The 27,271-nt window shown below is 40.1% G+C and overlaps 2 protein-coding genes across 3 annotated transcripts in view; both read right to left on the bottom strand.

Moving 5' to 3' along the window:
• Positions 1 to 3,666, bottom strand: part of slc2a9l2 (solute carrier family 2 member 9, like 2) — a 126,165-nt gene extending 122,499 nt beyond the window's left edge. The window contains exon 1 of one of the 2 annotated variants that reach the window (XM_058632609.1): positions 3,563 to 3,666. In XM_058632609.1, the coding sequence (XP_058488592.1) occupies positions 3,563 to 3,628 (66 nt within the window). In that variant the 5' untranslated portion in view covers positions 3,629 to 3,666. Of the gene's footprint in view, positions 1 to 32; positions 52 to 3,562 lie in introns of those variants that run through there. The other variant, XM_058632610.1, reaches the window with a different exon arrangement.
• Positions 3,667 to 11,728: 8,062 nt separating this feature from the next.
• On the bottom strand, positions 11,729 to 25,248 carry wdr1 (WD repeat domain 1). The gene is made up of 15 exons (XM_058631990.1): positions 25,178 to 25,248; positions 24,083 to 24,204; positions 22,389 to 22,479; positions 21,551 to 21,698; positions 21,090 to 21,270; positions 19,099 to 19,176; positions 18,932 to 19,012; positions 17,579 to 17,812; positions 17,175 to 17,262; positions 16,821 to 16,977; positions 15,738 to 15,825; positions 15,474 to 15,584; positions 14,698 to 14,871; positions 13,977 to 14,121; positions 11,729 to 13,254 (listed from the first exon to the last, which is right to left on the bottom strand). Exons 1-15 carry the CDS (start codon positions 25,191 to 25,193, stop codon positions 13,148 to 13,150), a joined length of 1,821 nt encoding a protein of 606 aa, XP_058487973.1. The 5' UTR covers positions 25,194 to 25,248; the 3' UTR covers positions 11,729 to 13,147.
• Positions 25,249 to 27,271: the final 2,023 nt, after the last annotated feature.

Raw genomic sequence — 27,271 nt, 5'->3', positions numbered from 1 at the left:
TTTTTAAACAAGGCTGAGTTGTGAATACTCACCCACACGTGTGTCCAATGCTTGTCAAGCAAATACACTGCGGAGCCAATGTCCTTATCTCACATAACCATAGATCATTAACTTTAATGACCCTCCCATTATTTTTTCCACATATGAAAAGCATTAATTTTTCTTACCCTCACAGTTCAACTCACTTAGTCCAGGACTTTTCAGTGTGACACAGTGACCTCCATGTGTGTATGTATGTGTGTGTGTATGTGTGTATGTATGTATGAATGTGTGTGTGTATATATGTATGTATGTATGTATGTATGTATGTGTGTGTGTGTGTGTGTATGTATGTATGTGTGTGTGTGTATGTATGTATGTGTGTGTGTGTGTATGTATATATGTATGTGTGTATATGTGTGTGTATGTATGTATGTATGTATATGTGTGTGTGTGTGTGTATGTATGTATGTATGTATGTATGTATGTGTGTGTGTGTGTGTGTATGTACAGTATGTATGTGTATGTATGTATGTATGTATGTGTATGTATGTATGTATGTGTGTGTGTGTGTATGTATGTATGTATGTATGTGTGTGTGTATGTATGTATGTATGTGTGTATATGTGAGTGTATGTATGTATGTATGTATGTATGTATGTGTGTGTATGTATGTATGTATGTATGTATGTATGTGTGTGTGTGTATGTACAGTATGTATGTGTGTGTATGTACAGTATGTATGTGTGTGTATGTATGTATGTGTGTGTGTTACCAGGCTCCTCTCCTGTGGAACCAGCTCCCAATGACAGTTCAGGAGGCGGAGCCTCTCTCTGTATTTAAAGTTAGACTTAAAACTTTCCTTTTTGATAAAGCTTATAGTTAGACTGGCTCAGGGAAACCTGAGCCATCTCTTAGTAATGCTGCTATAGACCTAGACTGCTGGAGGAATATCCTGTGGTGCACGCACACTCACTCTGTCACAATCAGGTTATGAATATGACTTTTTACATGTCATTAACCTTGTTCTTTCTTGTGTCTTTCCTTTCTTTCCTCTGTCTCTCTGAGTTTACTATTATTATTATTATTATTATTATTATTATTATTATTATTATGCATTAATTAAAGTGGATATCAGTATATTTTTTATCAACAATCTCTGCTGCTGCTTAAATGACATTGTCCTGTCTAAACTTATAACTTGATACAAATTTCCCATTTCTGCTCCTGGTCTCTTTCTTCTGTCTCGACTTCACCTCCTTCTTTTCCTTTCTCTCCCCCACCTCTCCTCTGTCCCCCATTTTTCCTTTCACCCCCACCGGTCGAGGCAGATGCTGCACATCTGGTTCTGTCAGAGATAAGGGAGTTTTTTCTCTCCACTGATGCCTAGTGTTTGCCCGTTGTGTGAACTGTTAGTCTTCTCCTCTCTCCGTGCATCTCACACCTGGAATTCAATACCAAACACAATACGTGGATTGTGTATATTTGTCTAATATTAGCTAACTGTTTGGGATACCTATTACTACTTTTACCTTTTAAGACTAATTGTTCTACTAATTGTTTATGTTGTCTTAATAATCCTATGTATATCAACATCAACCTGCCGAAGGGACTAAAGATGGAAATTAGCCGTTGGCTATAATCTTGCATATTTACATGTGTATGTCCATTAGTATGTATTGTCCCTATTTTAAATAAATAAACTCTAAACTCTAATTGGTACAAAGGGTCTTTTTAAAGCTCCATATTAAAAGTTTTTAAATTTCTCCACATCTCCAGTTTATAAAAACTGAATTCCAGCCTCAGTCTGCATGTAGTGTTACAGCACCACACTGAGGCTGCTTCCAGACCTGCACTGTTTTCTATTTGATTTTTCCTGGTGACATAAGTTGCCATCTTGGCAAAAAAAAAACGCCTCTTTTTTTGGATTACCTTTCTTGTACCCGGCACCATAAATAAATACTAAATGTTTCATCTTATAACTTAAAAACATTGTTTAAAGGAGTGAAGAGGAAGCGCTTAGAGTCTCTTACACTCACTAAAAACATGACACGATGTCTCATGAAGGAGACAGAAAGGGCACTGGTTTGAAACAACAGAGATAAAAGCGTTTGAGGCGATGGCACCGTGTAAAATCTTCCACTGGAGGTCAACTGGTCTTTTCCTGAGGGAACGTTTTCCTGACTGCAAGGTACCCTAACCTCTTCACACGGCGCTGTATGAACCACCGTCTAGAACTGGCTGTAAATGGTGCTGTGGACGAGGTTCGACCACTTCAAAGTTTTCATGGACAAACTCCAAAATCTCTACAGTCAGTCCAATAAAAATTCCCAGGAACTTATGGAAGCAGCACAAGAAGTGGGCTCACAAGTCCTGAAGATTGGCAGAGTTTTAAACACCTGATGGGTCGCCAGCAGTTTCCGTTCTGTGAAGGCCGAGTGGAGGTCGTACGGAGCACTTAACAGACACTTGGAGAATGCTGCAGGAGCCCAAACCTACAGAGGCCTGGCACGTCGTATGCAAAGCACGGAATCTCTTTGTGACCTTGGACTCGTGTACGATGCACTGATCTGAACTTTCAAACCTGTCCCAGGTTTCAATTACAGGCCCATTCAATAACACTTTTAAGAGCAGAACAGCTGCCGAAGCGCAGTTTTCAATGCTTTGGGACAGTTTGGATCAGTGTTCTTTGTCAAGAACAGAGGCTACAGAGAACGGTGCACCCTTTTCTAATATCCACAGAGCATACATACATACAAACATATATATATAGCATGGGTCATTTACGTTTGTATTTTTATACTTTTTTAGATCTTTATTTTTATTTTATCTTATTTTATTCTATTCTATATTTTATGGTGTTTGGTACCTGGGGTGTTTCTCTTTCCAGTCTCCTGTAAAGTGTGATTCTAACCTTAACAGTGGTGTGTGTTGATGTTGGAGCTGTTAATTTCCCGGAGGGAACCTCCCAAAGGGATCAATCAAGTCGTCTGTCTGTCTGTCTGTCTGTCTGTCTGTCTTAAACCATTTAAGTGTATGTAACTTAAAAATGTTAAATTCTGATTATGTACATACGTACTTGTGTACTCCTGTACTTGCCGAGTATGTACTCCGGTCGTACTTCTCAAGCATGCACGTACATACACGACAAACTAAAAACTCAAATAAAGCCAACAACTACAAACGCAAACAACAAATACAACTACACAATCAGCTTGACAAAGAATGAAGGACAGAAAAGACAGAGAAAACGCTCAGTCACGCTCAGCTCTTCCACTTCCATGTCCAAACGTTCTCCAGAGAAATATCCGACTGTCTTCTAATGTAGTTACAATAGTTGTTCCCATCCATTCACAACGACTCTCCTGACAATGTGTTTGCGCCCCCTTGAGGAGGCCTCTGACTTAGCGATCAATAAAGGAAGCCCGCTAGACTAGAATATGAAAGTAAACTGCAGGGGGAGGAAAAACAGGCTTCTGTTCTCATTTGGTAAGTTAATGTCAGCGGTACAATAGTCACCCTCACACAGATGGAGACGTAAACACTGCAGTGAGACACGAGTCAGAATCGTCCCGACACTTACCTTGAACATTGTCGTGCAGATAGTGAAGGAAATGTGTTTTCCTTCTGTCACAAGAAGAACAGTCATCCTCACAATGATCCATCAGCTCTATTGTGCTGATGCATTCCTCAACCATGTGTAGGCTTCAAGAACGACCCCAGCCCCACTCGCCCCCGCCCCGCCCCCTTTATCATTCAATCAGCTGCCAAAGTCCACCAGGACTTCCCCCATTCAGATGGTAACACGGATGACCAGCTCAGACACGTCTGTGTGATACGAATGTTGCTTTGAATGGAGTGACAATGCCACTCTAGATGAATAAACACCAGCCGCCTGTCTTCAAGATAAGGGCTTCATAATAAGGAGGAAATAGGGCTGGCACTTTTCCCAAAAATCAACATCAAACTCATTTATCATGACCCATCGTTTGTAATTCTGCTTCCCTAATGCAGCACAAACATAACAGTTTCAGTGATTCTATATGTTGTCATACGTAGACATAGTTACAAATTCAAATAAAGCTTTATTTAAAGCACCTACTGGAGACATTTGGGGGCTTTCATTTAGGGAGCAGCTGCCCTGAGTGTCCATCCACACTTGAACGTCACTGTGGGCATCAAGCACAGTCACTGACAAAGAAGATATTATTGTTCTTAATAATTCTCAATTGTTTACAATTATTGACGACTTATTACTGGTCATGGAAATGCAGATGATCTTAATAGAGCCGACAGTGAATATCCACCAAGCCTAACCTGGATATTTATCCTAACCTTAAAACACACGTCCAATCCTGGTCCCGAACCTAAACCTCATACTTTAGTACCTGAGCCAACACTAGAGAGTATATGTGACATCGACTGACTGTCAGCCAGCGATTGGTCACAGAGTGTCGTCACTAGAAGAGTCACGAGAATCCAGGCGAACAATGCTGAACTGTAGATCAGTTAAAAAAGACTCCAGCCATGGTGAGGAGGTTCTGTAGAACCAAACCGTGCTGTGCTGAGCCGAGGCGATGTCAACCTAAGCACCTACAGTGTCATGAACAAAATGAATCCATAATAAGCACAACGTGACGTGGCCAAATGAGGAAACCTGGGTTTGGGACGGGGTTGCCATGGGGACCAACAACATGATACTCAGGCATGTGAGCTGAACATCCCCCTCTGTCAGTCCACATAACAGAAGTTTCAGGTTTCCTGTGGAGTGGACAAACCTCTCAGTGGGAAGAGTAGAGTGCCAAGGCTTCAAGATTCAAGAAGATTCAAGATCCTTTTTCTTTGTCATTCCACATGGTATTTGTAAAATAATAAATAATAAAAAAGAAAGAAAGCTAAAACCCTTAGATGTGGATATAAAGCTGCACACAGGTTGTTTCTCCGGACTCATAAAGAGGTAAACAATGAAATTCACCCTAAATATGGTCAGATTCTGCTATAACACACATTATTAACACAACGTGTTATTAAGAAACATTTTAAACTTTTAGTTAGTTAGTTAATTATTTAGTCCATTCGTTTTCTACCAGTTTATCTTCCACATGAGGGTCACAGGGATGTCTTTCACATATTTATTCCATATAATAAAAATGATGATTATTAGCCTTTAAAACCAGGACAGATTCCCCTCATGATGTGACATATTAAAGTGTGTCAGTGACTCCCAGTGTGTGTGTGTGTGTGTGTCATCGCAGTGGACGTCTTATCACAAATGAATGGAACAAACAAAAGCTCTAACTTCAGGTTCAATGATTCTGTAAAAGTAGAAAACTCACCATTCACTCTGAAGATCTTCACCATTCAAAAGACTCCTGCAACAAAAGCCGCTGGAGTTTGCTGATTAAAAAGATTCCACCATCACATGAGCACTGACTAACTTCATTTACTGAAGCCGGACATGACTCAAACGTGTCTGCAGCTGCAATAAGTAATGTCATGTGTGACCTACATACTGTCCATCAGAGGTGTCAAACCAGCGGCCCGTGGGCCACATGTGGCCCCCCAGTTGATTACATGCGGCCCGCCACTTAATATCATGTTACTATGAAAACACACGACCCGCAACCTTCCTTTAAACACAGCGCATGTGGCTGAGCTGATACAATAGAGACAGAATCTATTACTAAATATGAACCTTTACTGGTGTTTTCATTTACAGTTATTATTTGCTTCATTTTAGATTGATTTATTATCATATTCATATATATATATATATCATATCGAATATTGTGAAATAATGTTAAGCTCATATTTCCCCGCCCACTAGTGAACACTTTTTTTTTCTCTAGACCAGACTAGATGCTCATTGGCCCCCAGGTCATTTGAGTTTGTGGCTCGTGCTGTGGATCATGTATTACATCTAAATGTGTTTTTTAAAAGACTAAAGATTTGAATGTTTGGCAGCGTAGTCCTGTCTAATCCTTCCTGAAAAATTATTTCAGCATTTTTTCTGAACGAGATATGAAAGGAATATAAAGAGATGTTTAAAGAGGCCATAGCCATAGTTTTGGTGTGTATCTGCGTCATGACCTCGTTTAGGAAGCCCTAAAAGTCCATTACAATCAGTTCAGCCACTGCTGAGAGCGCAGGTTTTTATTGTTTTCCTGAGCATTTCCGTTGACTAATTAGCACTCCTGTAAACAGCAGCGCCTCCAAGTCCGGGCACATCCGGTGACGTACTTTCAACCGTAGAAGAAGAAAAACTACGCTCGTTGTAGCTGCTGAGCGTATCGGTTGAGAACATGTGGAAAAACAAGGTTCAGCGAGTGTTTGCTCTGTTGTGATAAACAATAGCAGACGCTCCACAAGCTCCACGCCAATGAGCAAAGAAAAGCTGAGTGGATATCTTTCTATATATGATGGGAATATCTCTGCTACATTTCCCAAAAATCTCCATGTATGCCTTTAGGCTACTCCCCACATCTTCTTTAGCTCCTCCCTCAGCCCTTGGTATTTCTCAGGCTTCTCGTGTTCCTTCTTCTTGATGTTGCCGTCACTTGGGATGGCCACATCTACCACTACTGCTCTCTCCTGCTACTCATCGACAGCAACCACCCGTTTGTCTGTCTGGATCTGGAAGTCCCACAGGATCTTGATCCTGGGACCTCCAGTCCAAACTCGGTGCAGATGTTCCTGTAGTACACTATTGCAGCCACTTGGCGGTGACGTTCCATGTATGCCTTCCCTGCCAGCATCTTACACCCTGCTGTGATGTGCACGGTCTCAGGGGCATGATTACACAGTATATTGATAGAGCCCAGTCTCTAATGATCTAGTGCCACACTGGCAGAGCAAAGTCACTTTTACGACAATATACTGTGGGAAAAAACTGGTTTACTTCTTGTTTCCTGTAATGTTCTAAGACAACAATTAACAGTCAAGCTGTGAATGAATGCTGGGGTGATTATATGATAGGGAAAGGTCACCAGGAAAGGTCAACGTAAGGGTTGCACATAATGGCATCTGTTAGGGTAAACATTGTCTGTTCTTGTTTGACTTTGATGTTTGTGTATAAGTGGTAAAGCTTTTTGGAGGAAGGGGAGAGACCATTTTAGACCGTCCTTGGTGACAGTGTCTCTCCTCCATGCAAAAATCCATGCATGCAGTAAAGATATGATTTACTCAACACTGATGACTCAAGAATTTCTTTCACAATACCAAGTCAGTCAACCACACAGATGAGCATTTCTACATCCCACAAAAAGCAAACAACACAATTAAGACCATTATTTACCTCTCCCTGTGTGTGTCTCTCTCTCCCTGTGTGTGTGTGTGTCTGTGTGTGTCTCTCTCCCTGTGTGTGTGTCTCTCTCTCTCTCCCTGTGTGTGTGTGTGTGTCTCTTTCTCTCTCTCTCTCCCTGTGTGTGTGTCTCTCTCTCCCTGTGTGTGTGTGCGTCTCTCTCCCTGTGTGTGTGTGCGTCTCTCTCTCTCCCTGTGTGTGTCGCTCTCTCTCTCTCTCTCTCTCTCTCTCTCTCTCTCTCCCTGTGTGTGTATCTCTCCCTCCCTGTGTGTGTGTCTCTCTCTCCCTGTGTGTGTGTCTCTCTCTCTCTCTCCCTGTGTGTGTGTGTCTCGCTCTCTCTCTCTCTCCCTGTGTGTGTCTCTCTCTCTCCCTGTGTGTGTCTCCCTGTGTGTGTGTCTCTCTCCGTGTGTGTGTCTCTCTCCCTGTGTGTCTCTCTCTCTCTCCCTGTGTGTGTATCTCTCCTCCCTGTGTGTGTGTGTGTCTCTCTCTCCCTGTGTGTGTGTGTCTCTCTCTCTCTCCCTGTGTGTGTGTGTCTCTCTCTCCCTGTGTGTCTCTCTCTCTCTCCCTGTGTGTGTGTCTCTCTCTCTCCGTGTGTGTGTGTCTCTCTCTCTCTCTCTCTGTCTCCCAACAGTGATCATCATGTCTGATCTTTAATCAATCGTCTCCCTCTTTGATGCGTCAGCTGTTTTATTTGTTTTTTCCTCTCTTTTCATTAAAATACGCCCCCCCAACATTATACTCCACCCACACCTCTCCATGTGAAACTAATTCCGTCCAAACAATGTTTCAGTGTATGTTTAGTGTAAAAAACTGGCATGTCATCATTGATGTTGAAAACATAAATGTGTGAATAACACATGTATCACATATGTGCTGCACACATGCACACATGCACACATTTCCATGACATTACTGGATCACATGAGAACAGGACAAAAATCAGAATGTGAACACATACAATCTAATTTCAAGCAAATCTACTCACTCACACGACAGTTTGAATTCCACCTACCGCGTCATCATCTCTTACAGAGTGCTGAATGAAGCACGGCCGGGCCATCATTTATCCTGACTGAAGCAACGGTGTGCGTGATATTTACATCTACAGTGAGCACTGAGCCAGACGCCAGGTCTCAGTTTGACTCCCTGACCTGTGGTGCTGCAGGGGGAGGAACGGCACGTCTGTTAAACTTCATCAGTAACTAACTAGGTCTGACTGTGCATTAACATTGTTGGAGGTATAGTTTCACGTTCTTGTGTTTGCATTGCGTTCTGTTATTTTCACCTGACATTTGATCTGTTTCCTCTGACCTGAAACAGCAGGACAGGAAAAAAAACAACTCCCATTTCACCTTTTCTACATGTGAAAGTTATTTGATAACGTAAAAACCAAGTGAGTACAGGCTCATGATGAACTGATAATGAGGTTTTTCTGTGATTTCAGCTGCTTAAATGTGAATATATTCTGCTTTCTTTGCTTCTTTGAGACAATAAAATCTTTGGTTTGTGGACAAAACACACACACGCACACACACACACACACAGATGGGTGGTGGATGACACTGTGCGTCTCCCTCTCAGCTCAGAACAGAGCATCGTCTCATCGTTCACGTCAGCTGTTTTGTTCTTTGGATTAAATTTGTTTCATCACCAGCCGCCACTGACACAGTATTTCTGTTTTTACTCCGAGTACCACCAGAGGAAGCTTGCGTACCACTGAAGCACATACCCACAGCTTGAGAACCATGGCTATAGAAAATGAAAATATGTAATAGATTTGTTTTACATCATCGTATGACTGAAAACAAAGTGTCAGGGGTGGAAACTTCACCTCTGGGCGAATGGACGAGGGGGGAACAGGGGACAAAGCAATAGGCTAAAGTCATTTCATTCATATTATTATAAATACAGGCCTATAGTTCATGCACATTTGAATTTTTCTGTAATTGTATGATAATGACATTATTGTCAGTGTGTTTTCACAGTTGTGTTTTTAAGACACTTCTGCTCTATTGTATTTGTATTATATGATTATTGTTGCTCTTATTGTTCTATATATTTCTGTCATATTAATAATGTAATAACTGGTTTCTCCTTTGTGCTGATGAAGGATTTGTGCAATTGAGAAATATTTTTCTCTATTTCATTTCTAATTTAATTTAATTTAAATGATATTATTATTGTCTTGTTACATTTCTATATATGTAGCATATAAATCTTAGATGTTCTTGTGGACATATAATAAAACACCACAGTTGTGTTTTGTTTTTTTCGGGGGGCGCTCGAGGGGAGTCTCGCCCCGGGGCACGTGAACACCTGCGGCAGCAACAGCAGCAGCAGATATGGAGGAGTCTTACCTCGCGAGATCTTCTGCTGTGTCATCATTTAACCAGCACGTGGCGTGGATCCTCTGTGCAGATGATGTGTGTGTGTGTGCTGTCGTGATCGCTTCTCAGTCTCCGGTAAAGGGTGAACCGAAGGCACGAGCCTTCATCTTCGTGATTGTCTGACTGTGTTTCTCTTCACTGCTTCTTATCACTGTTAAAACGCTGCTTTTAAAGCCTGTGAATTCCAGAGGCTGCAGATTTGACTCGTGACTTTGGCGCTGGTATACTCCGCACACGCAGACCCAACGTGCGCATGACACGTAAATATTATTCACAAAAAAGACTCAACTGGACTTCAGTGAAATGACTTGACTTATGGAATATTTAAATGTTCTCAAATATTAATGGGTTAACTTTACAATTTGTTTTTGAAACACAGACAACATTAGGTGTCCATGTTGGGATGCATAATCTCATTTCCCAGTTTGGGATTAATATCTATTGTATCTAACATGGACGCAAAAAGGAAAGGATGTGACTGTGGTGTGTGTTCACCAGTCAGAATGGACTACTTTGACATGTGCAGTAGTGGAAAAGAAGAAGAAGAAGAAGAACAAGAAGAAGAACAAGAAGAAGAAGAAGAACAAGAACAAGAAGAAGAACAAGAAGAACAAGAAGAAGAAGAAGAAGAAGAAGAACAAGAAGTCTAACTCTAAGAAGAAGAAGAAGAAGAAGAAGCTTCACTTCTGCTTCCATACATTGTTCAAATCAAATCAGGATTTGAACTCATACGAGTGAGATGCTTGCACACACTCAGAGCTGAGTGGGTCATGTGACTCGTGAAAGTAAAGGTTTACAGCTATGTACACTCTGTGTCCCTGTCTGCTTGTTTATTGGGCTTAAATGAACCTAAGTGTTCATGTGATGAGGAGCTCTCGGCCCTGAGCTCCTCATCACATGAACACTGAGGGATGCACTAGTTTCATTCATGACTAAATGACCTGAGGTCATCCCTCCATCTTTGAGTATAGCTCCTGCTCTCTCCTTCTCTTTTATCAACGTGGAACTGGTGCTTTGGGACTAAGGAAATGGTATTTTTGGAAAACGGGTCCCAGAGTGAAAAATAACACAAAATGCCACCCTTGAGTTTTCGTTTTGAACAAATATGCTACCTCACTTACCTTCTTCTTCTCTTTGAATTTGTTTGGTTTAATCCCTTTAATTTTCTTTCCACAGTTGTCCTGAGTCTGACTTTCTTCATTCTGCCTTTGTTTTGTATGTATACTTATTCACATTTTTAAAAAAAAAGTCACAGCACCGTGTACAGGCCCGGCATTGTTCAGAGAGATTTCGTTTGAATATAGACATTTCTTGAAACTTTTTCAGAAGGAAAAAGGAAAATACCCTAATAAATAGGGAAAGTTGTGTTTCTGTGTGGATAAACAAAACCCAGAGGAGCAGAAACAAACAGTTATAAAAGTAAAAACCCTGATGGACATTGATGTATGTGTACTGTATCATACATCATATAATATAAATGCACTATGAAGCGATCAATTTCCCATAATTTAGATTAGATTGGGTTAGGTTAGATTTGACTTCATTGAGCTCACACTGGAGAAATTCACTTGATACAAACAGCAGGACTGAGAGGAGACAAAAAAAGTTTTCATTTTATTATTTTCAATTGGTTAGGGGCAGTTCACACAGTGGATGTGGCTGGCACTGTTGCCTCACAGCAAGAAGGTTGCTGGTTCACATCCTGCTCTGGGTTTTTCTGTGTGTGTGGAGTTTGCATGTTCTCCCTTTGTAAATGGTCAGTATTTAAATAGCCCTGTTCTAGTCTTCATGCACACTCGACCGGAAACTGCATCCAATATCTTTTGGGCTATATTAGCTTTTATTAGATCACACAGCAACATGTGGGCGGGTGGGAGAGAGAAGGGTAGACATGCAGCAAAGGAACATAATCCAAGGACTGGTCAGGGTTGCCCATGAGCACAGTATTCCACCCATTTTAGATGTGTTTTGCACACTGCACCTGCACCCAGCTGCTTCATGTGAAGCAGGTGGGTGCCCCCCCCCCGCCCCCCGTTGCCCTTTGAAACCACAGTAGATTAAATGATTGATGAGTCACGTTTTAATGGGTTTAAACATTAATCTCGACAAAATTATACATGCATGTTAACCATTTGTTTCACTGTGAACATCAGGGATTACTTCACTGCAAAGTTTGTCACTGCAAATTTTTCTTTGGGTGAACAGTAAAGCGTTGGACTGTTGGAGGTTCCTTCTTTTCTTCAAGCATTTCTGCTTTAATCTACAATAACACTGAACTAAAAGGACGCTGCGGTGACATTTATGTCAGATGTTTAATTTCAGGGATCAATTACAATGAACTCACTGATTGACACCAACATCCTGTAAGATAAGAGGCTCTGCATTTACACTACAGAGCCCCCTACTGGTCATCATTACACTGCACCACAGTGCAGTGTGTTCCTGAACATGAAGTCATTTTTGATGATTTCCTCTGAGCACAAATGCACATAATGTGTTTGATAAGCATGAGTACAAATGTACGTGGAACTCAAAATGCATACAGTGTTATTATCATCATCAATTAATCATTTCTACTTTGGAAGCAGATGCATAAAGATATGAAAACTAGGGAGACAAGCATTCAAAATATAAGCCAGTAACAGTACAGATGTCCAGGTGAACAGACACCACCTCAAAACTGTATCAGGACTGCACAAAATCATTAATCATTAATTGAAAGCCGCATTGTTTTGATTATCAATGAATCATTTGGGTTTTTTTCTTCTCGTCATAGAAGTTATAGATTCTTCAGCTCCTTAAGTTTGAACATGTTCTGGTTTCTTTGCTCTTTGAAATTTGGGTAAAACTGAATTTTCAGAAATTTTAAGGACCAAATGAATCGACAGATTAATCCATAATGAAAATAATCCTTTATCATAGCCCAATATTAAATATATATACTTTGTTCTTTCAGTCCCTACCCTTGCTCCCCAGTCCACCAGGAAGAGTTATAGATCATATAAAGAAAGAGGGAAAAAAGACAACACCCAATCCCATAAAATAAAAAAAGTGACAGGTTAATAATGCAGTTAGGGCCATGTTTAAAAAAAACAAACAAAAAAAAACCATCCTGGTTCGGACGCTTCAGCTCGAACCACAGACAATGGTTTCAGTTTGAAGCTATGGAATGTTGATCTTGCATGGTATTTGACTGGGTCTGTTATGAAATGTAAAAGCACATGTGCTTATGTTTTACACTTCATGTTGGTGTTAGTGACGGTCGTTTGCATCAAAGCGATCTCTCCTTGGATAACCTGTTTGTTGGGAGCTTTTCCTGTCCATTCTCATTTACAATTCTGATGTTTACAGACGGCAAAACTACCATCTAGAGTGTGAAAATACATTTAATAATAAAAAGAAAGAAAGAAAGAAAGGAAGCGAGAAAAAAGTGATAAGAAGTCCTCGTCCCTGGAGATGTGGATATTTGTCTGCTTGCAGCTCAGTATGTAATAGTCCATTGCTTGATGGTGGCATCATAGGAAGTAGTCACTAGAGTGTGCTCATCCACCCAAGCCAAGCTGCTGATGTGGTGCAACCGGTGAGGGTCTGCAGACATCACAGGAAAACAAACACAACCGTTTACAAACGTCATATGCAATCATGGTTCAGTTCGGTTTGGAATGGTAAATCCATGGGTCAGCCATCAGGCTTTTTATGAATTAAACTATGATGTTTGATACCAAACGTGTTCTTGTATCTAAACACTTATCAAGCCCAACATTAAAGGGATGGTTCAGTATTTAGTACGGGTGTAGCAGGGGGACCATTGAAAGAAAAACTGATTTTAGCCACGGAAGAGCTCAGTGGTCTGTGACAACTTCAGAATATGTATGCAGTCTGCAAATTGTTTACTCTCCCACACCAAAGTCCACAGAGAAATTCTGCTATTTTTACTTCCTGGCACACTGGAGTTGTTCATTCACTGCTGCCTCAATCGTCAAGTTTAAATGTGCTATTTTGCGACTTGGGTGTTTAAAATCATTCAACCAGATAAACAAAAGTAACACAAACAGAACAGCAGTGGACCGTGACTCCTGTGTTCCCTTGATTTAAAAATGTATTCTCTCTATGGAATTTTGTGCAGGAGGGTGAACGGTTTACAAACGTGAGTTTCCACCCTGGGAAAGCCGTCTCAGAGTGAGCTAAGTTTGGCACACGTGATTAACAACGACCATAGCCTTGATTAAAAAGGGAGTGCATAAGTGAAAAGGTGGCAGTGTGGTCAGTGACACGTCACTGCTGCGGCTGAACAGTGTCGTGTGGATTACCTTGGATTTTGATTCTTCTTTCTTCATCGCTGATCGTCCAGACAAAAACCAACATGTCCATCCCACCAGTGGCAAAGTGCTCATTATCAGGCGACCAGGCCAAGGACACAGGTTTGGCATGGTGTCCGTGAAACGTATTTTTAACCTGGGGGAGACAAACACTTTTGGATGCTGGACCATAAACAAACCAGAAAAATTATATATATATATATATATATATATATATATATATATATATATATATATATATATATATATATATATATATATATATATATATATATATATATGTACACACATACACACACATATATATATATACATATACACACATATATATATATATATATATACACATATACATATATACATATATATACACACATATATATATATATATATAGTTATATATATATATATATAGTTATATATATATATATATATAGTTATATATATATATATATATATAGTTATATATATATATATATATATATATATATATATATATATATATATAGTTATATATATATATATATAGAAAAAATGTACACGCGTGTGTGCCTCTCTCGTTCATTCCATGATTTTATATAAATATCTCTTATAAGCTTCAGGTTTATTTTCGAGATTAATTCGTTAATGCTAACATAAAGTTATTTGTTTTAATTGATTGACAGCCCTAATCTATCTATCTATCTATCTATCTATCTATCTATATGTTTACCGAGTAGCCGTCGGCCACAGTAAAGAGTGTGGCAGCTCTCTTCTCATCAATGGAAGCCAGATAGGCTCCATCATTTGAGTAGGCCAAGCCTGTGACCAGCCCCGAGACATCCAGTACTTGGTCTTCTAACTTCAGAGTGTTGCCTTCAATGGAGTACAGGCGGATCTTTCCATCCTGAGAAGAAAAAGAACAAAGAAGCAAGAGGAATCATGTCTTTGTTTTTCTGTGATGGTTTCACACGTTACACTGAACAAAATTTTCCACAGCAATGACTGATCGATTATCATTCCATTACTAGATGAATCAATTTATCGCTTTAAAATTATTATTTTTTTTTTTAAAATCATTAAAACAAGCTCTGATTTCTTTTCAGCGTGTTATTTGTATGGTTGTTTATACTGATGTGTTAATACCGCCCATTTTGTCATTCTTAATAAGAATGTCCACGAGGAGAAAACTCTACTTTTGGACATAAATCAGACATGCCAAGTTTCGGGAGCACTGTCTTTTCTGTGAGACCCCAGTTTGGTATTTGATGTGATCCACCACACATATACACATACACATACACATGCTCTTCCCATATGTGAGTGGGTTCTCTCCGGGTTCCATGACTTCCTCACACAGTCAAAAACATGCAAATCAGGTATGGACACTCTACAGTGACTGTAGATGTGAATGTTAAAGTGAATGGTTGGATTTAGGCTTTGATTTCTCCCACACAAGACTCAAAACTGCTTTCAGAGACAGCTAAAAATGAAAAGCTCCACACTTACATTACCCCCCACTGCAGCAGTCGTGCCACCAGGATGGATATCTGCGACCTGTGGTTCGTAGTCAAGATTTTCCAATGTGAAGACTTTCTTCTTATCCTTCAGCAAGACAATCTAAATAAAGCAAGAGGATCATTTACTTTTTAAAACCTCATCAGAAAATATCTTTCATCTGGAAGATTTTCTAAAGCTTTGCAAATGCAGTCTACCCAAGTGGAAACACTTGAACTCAAGAGCTGGTTAGACTGATGGACAATGATGACTGACCTGCTCAATGCCCACAGCCAGTGACACGCCTCCTGCTACTGCAGTCACACTTTTGGGTTGTGTGTCCATCTTCACCACATCAGACGCACTGAAACCCACCAATTACAATTATTCACATCATTATAAATAAGACATTAGAGCTGGCTTAAAAAAAAAAAAAAAATGGATTTAGCTGATGTATACTGATCCAACAACTTGGACCTCAGACTCTCTGATGTGCTTCTAAACTTTACATTTCGAACACAAATGGGTTGTTAAGGTTAAAGACCGAATGATCTCCTCCGGCTGTAGAGAAATTAAACATTTGCACAATTTGCAGCATTAGCACAGTGACAATCTCTTTCATAAACAACCAAGACAGATCAAGAAATTCACCAAATTACATTCAAAATCCAATTATTTTTCTCACATCAAAGAACTGAATTGTAGAACAATGATAACAACACAGGCACAAACACAAGTGGTAGTGGTAAAAAAACAAACTGGTCACAGTTGGGTTTCGAACACGGGACTCTGTTTTTTTTTTTTTTTAAAAGTCTTTGTTTACTTGATTTGTGCTGGGCCGATATGTTGCTGGTTTGTTGCTTAATGGCCACATATACAGTATACATGTGTAACTTATTAATCCAAACTTTCCAAACAATATGAACGCATGACTATGATTTACAGTAAGGCTTAAGAAGGGACAGACAGGAGGACCCCTCCTGTAGGGGTTAATTTCACTATAATGTCTGATTCACTGCACAATAACATTAATTAGCTAGCTTAGCTAAAGTGAGCGCTTGTTCCAGTAGACCATTGCTAAATCAGCACGACAAAGAATAAAGTTAAGTTTAACCCCGCAAGGTTCCATGTGGAAAAACAATGGCAGAGAGAAACACACTTAGTGGCGGTTTGAGTTCAATTGTTAATAGGGGAGCGGAACAATAAATATCAATATAATGTTTACATGCTCCTATTCAAAGATGTTCCATGTTGTCCGTGGACACCGTATACATTAAGTAGACACAAAACATTATAGGACTATAATACCCCACTAAACTCTTTATGTGTTCAAAGATGGCAACATATCACAAACCCCACCTGTAATCCTTCTTATTGAGGTTGGTGAAGCGCAGCGTATCGTCCATGCTGCATGTCACCAGGTCATCAGCTCCGTCGGTCACCATCTTGGTCACCTGGTTGCTGTGGCCCTTACCAGAGAAGCAGTCGTTCTCTCCCGTTTCTGCATCCCAGTAATGTGCGGTGAACGTTAAGAAACAAAATCACTCCTTGGTCATGGATATTTTATGTTACGAACCATAGAGGCATAATAACCTCAAAACTCATCCAATGTTCGTGTTTAGAAACACACCTGCACGCACCTTTCATATTACAACCCATTCATTTTCAATAAATTGTCATTTTGTAGCTCTGCTTGATCAATGAAAAGGATATTGATGTGTCCATCGTGACTCCCCGAGTAGATGTATGATCGCCCGTCACTTTTATGAACTGTCAGACAATGGATGGATTTGCTGTGACCCTGGAGAATGAACAAGCAACATGTTACAATAAACCTCATCTCTAAACAAACAATAGACCTTGTTAGTTTAACTTTCACTACAGAAGAGATAAATGACGTCTGAACACTCAAAGTCCAATATTATGCATCCGTACAAGTAATGACTAATAGGGATCGTTCTAAACTAAACTATACTACTCAGTTACACACATCTGGAGATGGTGGTTTGCACATTACACAATTTCTTTTGTTCATTTTAGTCAGCTTAAGGATTTCAAAGTTTATTTGCATCCAAGAAATTTAAAACTAACAACCTTTAAAAATGTGAGAACCTGACCTTAATGGTGCGTATGGGCCGGTCAGGGTTGTTCTTGTCCAGGTAGTTGATGTATCCTGACAGGGAGATGCTGAGGAGGTGGTCTTTCTGCCACAGGCAGCCCAGCTGCTGAGCAGTCACTTCAGTGCCCATGTTGAAGGTGCTGACAGCTGTACCTGCGCCAACATCCCAGAGCTTCACCGTCTTGTCCCCCGAGGCAGAGATCAGCTGGGAGCTGTCAGGACTCCAACTGATCTGTAGGATGTAAAGAAAATGCATGATAATATGTATTTTAACGAGGTTTGTGTAAACACAATTAAAGTGCCATGTTAAGGCAGATCAAGAGTGACAAACTGCATCAATAATTTGATGTGAGATGACGGAGTATTAGGGCCACATTGAGAATAAAGTCTTACTTCACGAGATTAAAGTCATAAATTTACGACTTTAGAAAGAACCAGGCGAACTTGGGGGAAAATGCTTTTGTGGAGGAGTAAATGGCTGGAACTGGTCGACCGCAGGGTTATCAGTGGGCCATTCGGAGGGGTTTTGGGGTTTCTCTAGTTAATCGTCACAATCGCTGGCCTTCGTCTAAATACGCCAGACTCCTCTGTTAAAGATTAACATTTTACAAATTTCCTTGCTAAATGTTGGAGATTAACGCTCATGACTGATCCAGTGACGACACTCTCTGCCAATCAGCAGCCGGCAGTCTCATTTGGCATCGTCTCAGTTGCTTGGAACCTCACCAAAGCAGGTACTAAAAAAAACACCAGGTACCAGGTACAATACTTAATAGAAAAGCAAAAAATTAGTAGGGTTGAGCCGTGCTGTGTCGAGCCATGCTACAACTGTGTAGTGGAAAAGTGCCATTAGTATCCTAATAAAGTTAAGTCATGATAAGACATGGTTGTGTAGACGAATACGTCAAAGTACCGGAAGTAAACAAGCCGCCATTGCTGCGGTGGCATCTCCCTCCAGTATACGCGCGATTGAATGGGAGCTGTCATAAGAAGTGTATCTTTCTACTTGTACCTGTACATGCAGCATTCATTTTGACAACGATGTCTAGGAAGTCAGGAAGAACCTGCGCAATTCTCGGACGCTCCAACAGCAGCCACCGCAGTAATGGCGAAACACACAAACTGCTCGCTGGATTCGTCTATAGGAAGATTCTTAAGATTGCGACATAAATATCAGTACAGGACACACTAATAACTGATTAACTTTTCATAACCAATACTCCTGCCTGACCCTAGTTACCACCACAGATGTAATTCTGTGGGAAATAGAGATGACTTAGTTTATAAAGACATAAAGGTAAATGCATTTGTATTTACATTAAAAAAAAATTTAAATAAAAAAAGAACTCACAGCATAGATTCCTCCATTGTGGGCCTTCGCTCCACCCAGGGAGGCAACATGATCACCAGTTTTTCCATCATAGACGTGAATCTGTGAAAATTAAAATCATTAATAAAAAGACATGGACACCTTTTGGACTTCAGTCAATCAGAGTTCAAATGTTCTTCGACACTCACCTGGCCATCAGCACCAGCTGTGGCAAAATGATCTCCATTGGGAGCGTAGCGGACGCAGTTTACAAACTGGCTGTGATTCTTTAATTATCACCAAGGACAGGAGAAGAGAAATTATAGAAATTATTCATCATGAAAGATTTTTCACTCTCTTACAATTCCAATATGTTATGAAAAGACATGATTTGCGAGTCAAACCTGCAAAGAGAAATGTAAAATTAGGCATTCAACACCTGATGGTCGCAAAACTTTTCATTTCAGATTATTGAACCTTTGTTAGTTTGGCAGCAGAAGCATAGACATTATCCCAAAACAAACAAGATGACAAAAGCATTTCAAAATGACGAGTTATATTGTAAGAGGCATGGGTGTATGTGGAGGAATGAACCTGAATCTGACACTTAAGGAATGTCCACACAAAAACGAGTCTAGGTCAACATTTTAGAAGTGATGAAACACTTTTTAAAAAACGGGTATCACAGTGGGAAATCTTAAAATTGCACACTTAAATTTTAATGTAGACAAGCAATACCCTAGGTATTGGTAATGATACTAGGTAATTATGTGATAACGTTGCTGGATATTGCAATAACGATATCACCCTTAAATAAATTGAGGGTGCTTTCACACCAACACAACCCAGCTCTGATGCGCATCAAAGAAGCAAACTCTGGTCCGCCTAAAGACGTAGGTCTCGGTTCGCTTCAAGTTAACCAAATGTAGGAAGCGCACTACAACGCAGGGCATTGTGGGTACAACGCAATTGCAATGTGAAAGCAAACTGGGACCAGCTGAATGTTGCAACCCCCAATTGTTCCCCAATCGTACCGAGTCTAGTGGACTATTAGGTTTGGAAAAAAGACCTTTACGATACACGATGATAGATTTACAATATGCTACTTTGGGAGACCAATGATGTCATAGTCCCGCTTCAGTCTTGTATTTGCAGTCACTTCATCGTCATCTTGGAGTGTGTTTGGTCTGTTCACTTTATTGATAACTTGTCTGTTTTTTACATAGTTACGGTGGCTTTCTTCATTCTGTCTCTGTGATTGTTTACATGTTTGAATAAAGCTTCATTTAAAAAATAAAGACGTTTGTACACAGCGCATGATTAACAACTACTTCTCCAGTTTTGGAGTAGCAGTGCCACATGTTGGGCTTGCATATGCTCTACAGTGGGGATGAAGACATTTCCTGGAATGATCCCTTGTTTACAGAAATCATCATTTATGTTTTGTTCTTGTTACATACACAGCTCAGCTGCTCTCACTAACTATCTACATCTGCCTCTTCTGGCACCACAGCGCCAACTAGCAGGAATTACTGGTAACTTATTACTGTGAACATTAAACAAGTGTAGACAAGATGGACAGCCATTTAGTGAGTAAAATACACTACACTGGCTGTATACTTGGAAGGTAATACTTTGTTTTTGAGGCAAACATCTTTACAATCCGAAATATGACGCACACAAAAGGTACAAAACAATAATAAAACAATTTTTAAAAACAAAATGGCTTCTACAGGCAAAAGTCAGCATTGAGTATCGTCCCCGTTTCCACTGCTATTTATCAATAATTGCAATTACTTAGGTCAGAATAATCATGATGTGAAAACCCCTGGCATATAACTTACTCCTAAAAATACTAACATAATAGAATTATTATATTGTAATTATTATTATTATAATAATTATTATTTATTATAATAATAATTTATGGGGTAAGTGGGTTTACGTAAGATGGAAACAGACAAACATGGCAACACTGTCAAAAACCACCAGTGTATGACACAGAGCCACAGAGCAAAATCCACTGCCATAAATGTGTGCGTTCGCTGTAGGTCATTATTTTGTTAGACTGTAAAGTCAAAATTATGTTCATCATTTGGTTCACTTTTTCCAAGCACAGGTCCAAAGAAATTCAACTTGAATAATAAATGCTGAAACAGAGTATCCCTGCTCAAATGCCGCTCAAACAAACACTACTTACACGTAATGTTAACTTGAACTTGAAGGGAGGCCCCTCGTGGAAGACAGAGAAGGCATCATCACTGCCGGTGATCATACGGTACGGGCGACTCGGCTTGATGTCAACAGAGTTGATTAACTTGGAGTGGCCGTTAACTCCCCCCACACTGGAGCCAGAATCCCACAGGAACACAGCCCCAAACCTACAGGAAGACATGAGCACACATTCAGATGTTCTGGGTCTGTGTGAGAGAGAGGAACAAGAGCTTCATCCTCTAGGACAGTGTTTCCCCAACCCTGGTCCTCAGGGAACACTGCCCTGCATGTTTTAGATGTTGCCCTGCTCCAACACACCTGATTCAGATGATCAGCTCGTCATCAAGCTCTGCAGAAGCCTGATAACGACCCGTTCTTTTGAATCAGGTGTGTTGTGTTATTTCTAAAACATCAGTGCACATTTGTTCATAGCATGAATATACTCACTTCTCTCGTCCCTCTCCAACAACAGCAATCCTCTTGCTGTCTTCTGTCCATGCAATGTCCTTGATCTTGCCCCCAAAAGGGGTGTACTCGTACTTGAGCATGTGCTCCTTCTGAGTGGTGTCCCAGATGCGGAGCTTCCCAGATTCATCTTAAGGATTTCAATTCCATAGTTTTATTATTCACAATAACATTACTGTGTTCAAGGGATTTTTGAAGTGCGTTTGTATGAGATACTGACACAATCGGTGCCGACTGTGCCATAAACGTCAGGATACCAGCTTGAGACATAATAGGATCGCTCTGAAAAAACTGAATATAGCTAATTAATAATAAAAACCTTTACCTTGTCATTATAGAGCCTTTTACTGACTGGAAAGTAGTGCTGGGGGGTATGCCGGTTCATACCGAAAACCGGTACTAATACTAATAAGAGAACCAATAATGTATGCAGTTAAGCATGCACACACACACACTTGACTGGTCCTCTCACTCTCACTCTCACTCTCACTGGAGCACTCATTCATGCTCATGTACAAAACAAATGATATTGTATAACGTGAAACCATTGAAATTTTAAGAAATACAATGTTATAGTCAGAAAAGGTTTTCTAATAGCAAGATAAAGTGGTGGAAGTATTTTTTAAGATATCATAGACTTAAGCAGGCACAGATTTTATTAGGCGAGCCTTTTGTTTTCCGTGTCTCAAAATGGTTCCTGGCACAGGGGGTGCCCGCTGCACAGACTTCGTGTCAGTGCCTCATAAAACTTAACAAAATGGAACTATCACTTTAAGTACATGAATGTTTGTTAAGACAAGATCATATCAACGATGTTTACCTCCTGATGCAATGTAGTATCCACTGGGGGCATACTTGGCAACAATAACTTGGTGGGCATGTTCCGTGTAAATATCTGCGATCGCAGGGTTCTGTAAAACACAGGAGTGACTTCAGAAGGGTTGTGTCTGACAAATGACTTATATGTGGATCAACCTTGCATAAAATTAGCACACAGCTTTGTACTAGGTGTTAAAGACACTGTAACCCCAGTGTGTAGTTACAAGTGAAGAGGCTGTGCATCATTTGGCTGTGTCATTGTGTTGCATGTCATATGAAGACAGAAGAATGAGGTGCAAACTGGCAGATGACAATAAAGCAGCAGCAGAACTGCCACTTCATGCTGAGAGGGACTTGGTGTGCATTCCATTATAAGACGGAACATGGAATATCCAAGCAACCTCTCCAACGAACCAACATAGGATTGCAAGGTGGTTGTTGCCATACAAACGCTTTTACTTCTGCCCCACTAGTTTCACAGTAAATCAAATGTACACATAGTACACTTCTAATTTTTATACCAGCCATTAGGGCTGCACGATAAATCGTTAAAAAAATAATAATTGTGATCTCGAATCATAACTACACGTAATCTCATTTCTAAATAACAATTCTTCTGCATCTAATTTCATGAGCTGCAGTTAAGAGTTTACAAGCAGCGGCGCTGAGAGAGTGCGGCACAGAACATAAGAGAAAGTGTGTGCGAAGTGGAAATAAATACAAAATGGATGGTGATGAAACCCAGGTGGTAGTGATGAGAATCACACAACCACGCGACCCGAGCTTGTGCCGAAAAAAGTTTTGCTTTTTCTCGCGATCGCCAGCTTTCAGCAGTGTTGTCGCTAAATACACCAGACTCCTCTGTTCAATGATGCGATTTTAGACATTTCCTTGCTAAATGTTGGAGATTAATCCACGTTTTCAGGATTGTAAAGTCTTTTTAACTGATCTACAGTTCGGCATTGTACGGTTTGATTCTTGTGACCTGTATAATTTATGTAAGAAAGTGCTACATAATAAATTGGCAAACCGGCTCGCTGCCCCCTCACTGACAGGATCGCAGAGGCATTTACAGAACTCCAGACTGTTCACTGTCCTCGCTCCCAAATGGTGGAACGAGCTCCCCATCGACATCCGGACAGCGGAAAGCCTCCACATCTTCCGCCGCCGACTAAAAACACATTTCTTCCGACTCTACCTCGACTAAGACGATAACGACGACGACAAAAAGAAAAAAAAAAAAAAAAAAAAAAAAAAAAAAAAAAAAAGTAGCGCACTTATGACTAGCACTTCATAGTTTGATTTACTTGAAGCTCTTACTTACTTCTAGCACTTATTTGTACCCAAATGTTTAAATGCACTTATTGTAAGTCGCTTTGGATAAAAGCGTCTGCTAAATGACATGTAATGTAATGTAATGTAAATGTGCTTAGCCAACATTTGTATGCCAGATTTTATGTTCAGCTGCTACACGAGGTCAAGATAAACTGCATAGGCCATTTACCAGGCATAATGAAACTTGATCACCTTTCTTGGACTGCACCTTACACAGGTGTGTGTGTGTGTGTGTGTGTGTGTGTGTGTACACAGCAGTAACATTTAAACCTTTTATTTTTCAACCTCAATGATGATTTTTGAGGTTGTGTGAACTACTGTAACTAGAGACTTGGGTTGGAAAAAAGTAAATGAACTTACGTCAATGTCCCTGATGATGACACACTTCCCATTGGTATACAGGAAATTGTTGCCTTTAGGATCCCCACCAATCACCTTTGAAAATCCCCTTTCCATCTGTGGTAGACTGGCAAATACATGTTCTGAAAGTTGGCACAAAAAGACATGGGAGTTAATGTGAAACACTGAGGTTGATACAACTGAAATAAACATGTATGTAAAGGATAGTTCTGGTTCTTGAGGTGTGAGCTGGATCTGCAAGAACCTCTTACAAGAACTTTAAAAACATACAATTCATGTGGACACTCTGATGCCAGGCTACAATAAACATTGTCAATACATTTTACAATAACAAGAGTAATTTCTAGGGCATAATAGTTGAATGAAAACAAATTCAAATTAGTATTTATAAAACCCCTAAACACTGGACCTTTACACACTACCCTTGCTTTAAATGATAGTATTTTAAAGGATGAGAACTTAATAAAATATCTAATGTTCCCAACATGAACTACTTTTGGATAAAACGACAAAAACTGTTAAACAGCAGCTTTTGTTTGCATATGAACAACGATACGTTGTTAAGTTGTTGAGCTCACATTTTATAGCCGTAAAAACGTCTGTAAAAATCACTGCATTTCGCGAATTGAGTCCAAAAAGAAGAATAAATCAGAATTCTTATTGACAAGACTACCTTTATTGTCTTGTTACAGTGAACGACAGCGCCCCTCCTGTGTGTGAGTTTCTTCCCCAGCAGCAGTTCCTGACTGTCTGGACATGTAATAACAGGCTGATGTGAGCGCAACTATTTCCTCCATCTGACGTTGTCAGAAAATGCCAACTTCTCTAAAAATTCCTGACTCAGAGGGGCGTTTTAAGAGCGGAGAACATTCACAATAATACATCTTAAATGACGTAATATGATAATAACACGTGTCCGCGTTAAACAGCAGCAGTGAACGACTAAGAATTTATATTTACGACACGAAGTGTCAAATCGTTCAGCTATGTATGGGCGAGGCTAGCTAGCTAGCTAGCTGCGAGCTACCTGACTGAGCAGCTCAAGCTACTGAAGAGCGTTGTGAATTTCCTGTCAAATAAACAAAACGGACTTACTCGGTTCATATGGCATTTTCCCTGCTGGTCTCTTCCTTAACGATACACTTGTAAATGAATGAAAGAGTGACAGTGGAGGTTCTCTGGCAGTTCACTCCTCGACCACTCAAACACGGAAGCGAGCGCAGCTTTCGCACAGTCTGTCTTTGCCCATATATAGTCAACTCACATACTACGAGTTCAGACGCTGCTCTCCGTGGGAAAACTTCCCCCTCACTTCGGTCTGTCAGGCTCTCAGGCAGTGGCAGGGCACCACAGGCAAGATTCTGGGTAAAAAAGTACAAATATAGTATATACATTATAGCACTTTTTAAATGCATAGGGGAGTTTGAACGTGTTATGTGTAATGTTTGCAAAACCTAATGCCTTTTATAAAAAAAAAAAACTGCTGATTCTTACCAGCTTGATATACATATGTTTCCAGCACACAAGACAAAATAGCTGGTGTGAATTGTAGGGCAATTTATCTTCTTTATATAGTACAGTCTGAAAAAGTATTGATTTTACATGGATTGGTTGATTGATTGATTGGTCTGGTTGGTGAGTCAAACGGTCAGTGTGGGTGAGTTATTTGGGTTAGTGGGTTGATTGGTCAGTCAGCCTGTGGGTTGGTTAGTAGCTTGGTTGGTTGTCCAGTTCAGTGTTAAACTCTATTGAACTAGTGACACACAACTCAACTAATACACCTTGTACTTCCATCCACAACCATGGGAACACATCACACAGTCACAAAATCAAATTTTCCATGATAATTTAAAGGCAAGTAAACTCAGTTTATGAGATCTTTAAAGATCCTCTGGATATTTTTAAGCCTGTTGCGGAATAATAGTTATTATGTAGCTACCGAGAGGAGCCAGGAGGGAACAAAGCAGGTATTGCCTGACAGGCAACACTCAGGGCAAATTCTACACCAGTCATTACATGCACTACTTGGGTCACCAGAGACAATCCTGCTTGCATAAATAAAGATTAACTGTCCAATATGGAGCACTATTTGACAAGTATAAGTGTTGATCCTTTGATTCACGATGTCATGATGAGTTTTAAAATCTGATGTCATCCTGTGAGTCAGAAGAGAACAGACTGGCCTAGAATAGCTTTGGAAATCACCTGCTCTATTTTGTACATACCCATTCCAGGGGGCAAATCAGCTGTTCTCATCAAGATGGACAAAAAGGCTACTGTTTGACCTTTGGGGCCCTGGGGACATCAACCGATCAGCCGCTTTGACTCAGTAAATCTATTGTATGTTCCAGGTACTTGTCGACAGGACCTGTAGACGAGTCTAAAGTGATGTTTTTTTGGGTCCCCAAAGAAATTTGCAGAATGTTTCCTGCTTTTTAGTTGAGATGTATTTGTATTTGTTTTAAATAACATGCATAAAACCAAATATCTCTTGTAAATTATTTGTTTATCAATAAAAAAAACTATATTACATGGTGTTGCAAATATGGCTGAAAATGAGTTGCTACATTATGCACAAATTTGCTCTTGTCACAGTTGATATTGTGATTTGCCTCGTTTGACATCTTTAAAAAGTGGGCCCCCTTATAAAATTTGGGCAAACACTAGTCTGACAAAACATTTAAAATGATGTGCGTGATAATGCTTCACCACAATTATTGTCATTCTATTTTACCAATATTGTTTTCACTGGGATTTTCTTCTCTCCAAATTCTCCTCATTCAACACCATACATTTCTACCTGTTCTTCAGTCTATTTCTTGATGACTAAACCTCATCTTCAATCCAGGGCTTTTCACAGTGTGACACTGTGGGACTGCCCCTCAGACAGCACCTGCATAATATCACTTTTTCAGCACAAGTATATTCAATTCAATTCATTTTATTTGTATCGTGCCAAATATTAGAGAGCAGAGAAACCCAACAATTCACACAATGAACAAACACTAGGCAACAGTGGAGAGAAAAAAACTCCCTTTTAACAGAAGAAGAAATCTCTGAGAAACAGACTGAAAGGAAAAATGGGGGACAGAGGAGAGGAAGAGGAGAGGAAGAGGAGAGGAAGGACAAGAGGGAGGTGAGGTAGAGACAGAAGATATTCAGGTTATCAGATTTAGACAGGACAGTTCA

Source organism: Solea solea, chromosome 6 (assembly GCF_958295425.1).
Source record: "Solea solea chromosome 6, fSolSol10.1, whole genome shotgun sequence".
Taxonomy (NCBI): domain Eukaryota; kingdom Metazoa; phylum Chordata; class Actinopteri; order Pleuronectiformes; family Soleidae; genus Solea; species Solea solea.
The sequence above is the reverse complement of the archived record's forward strand: the minus strand, read 5'-3'. Positions and strand labels throughout refer to the sequence as shown.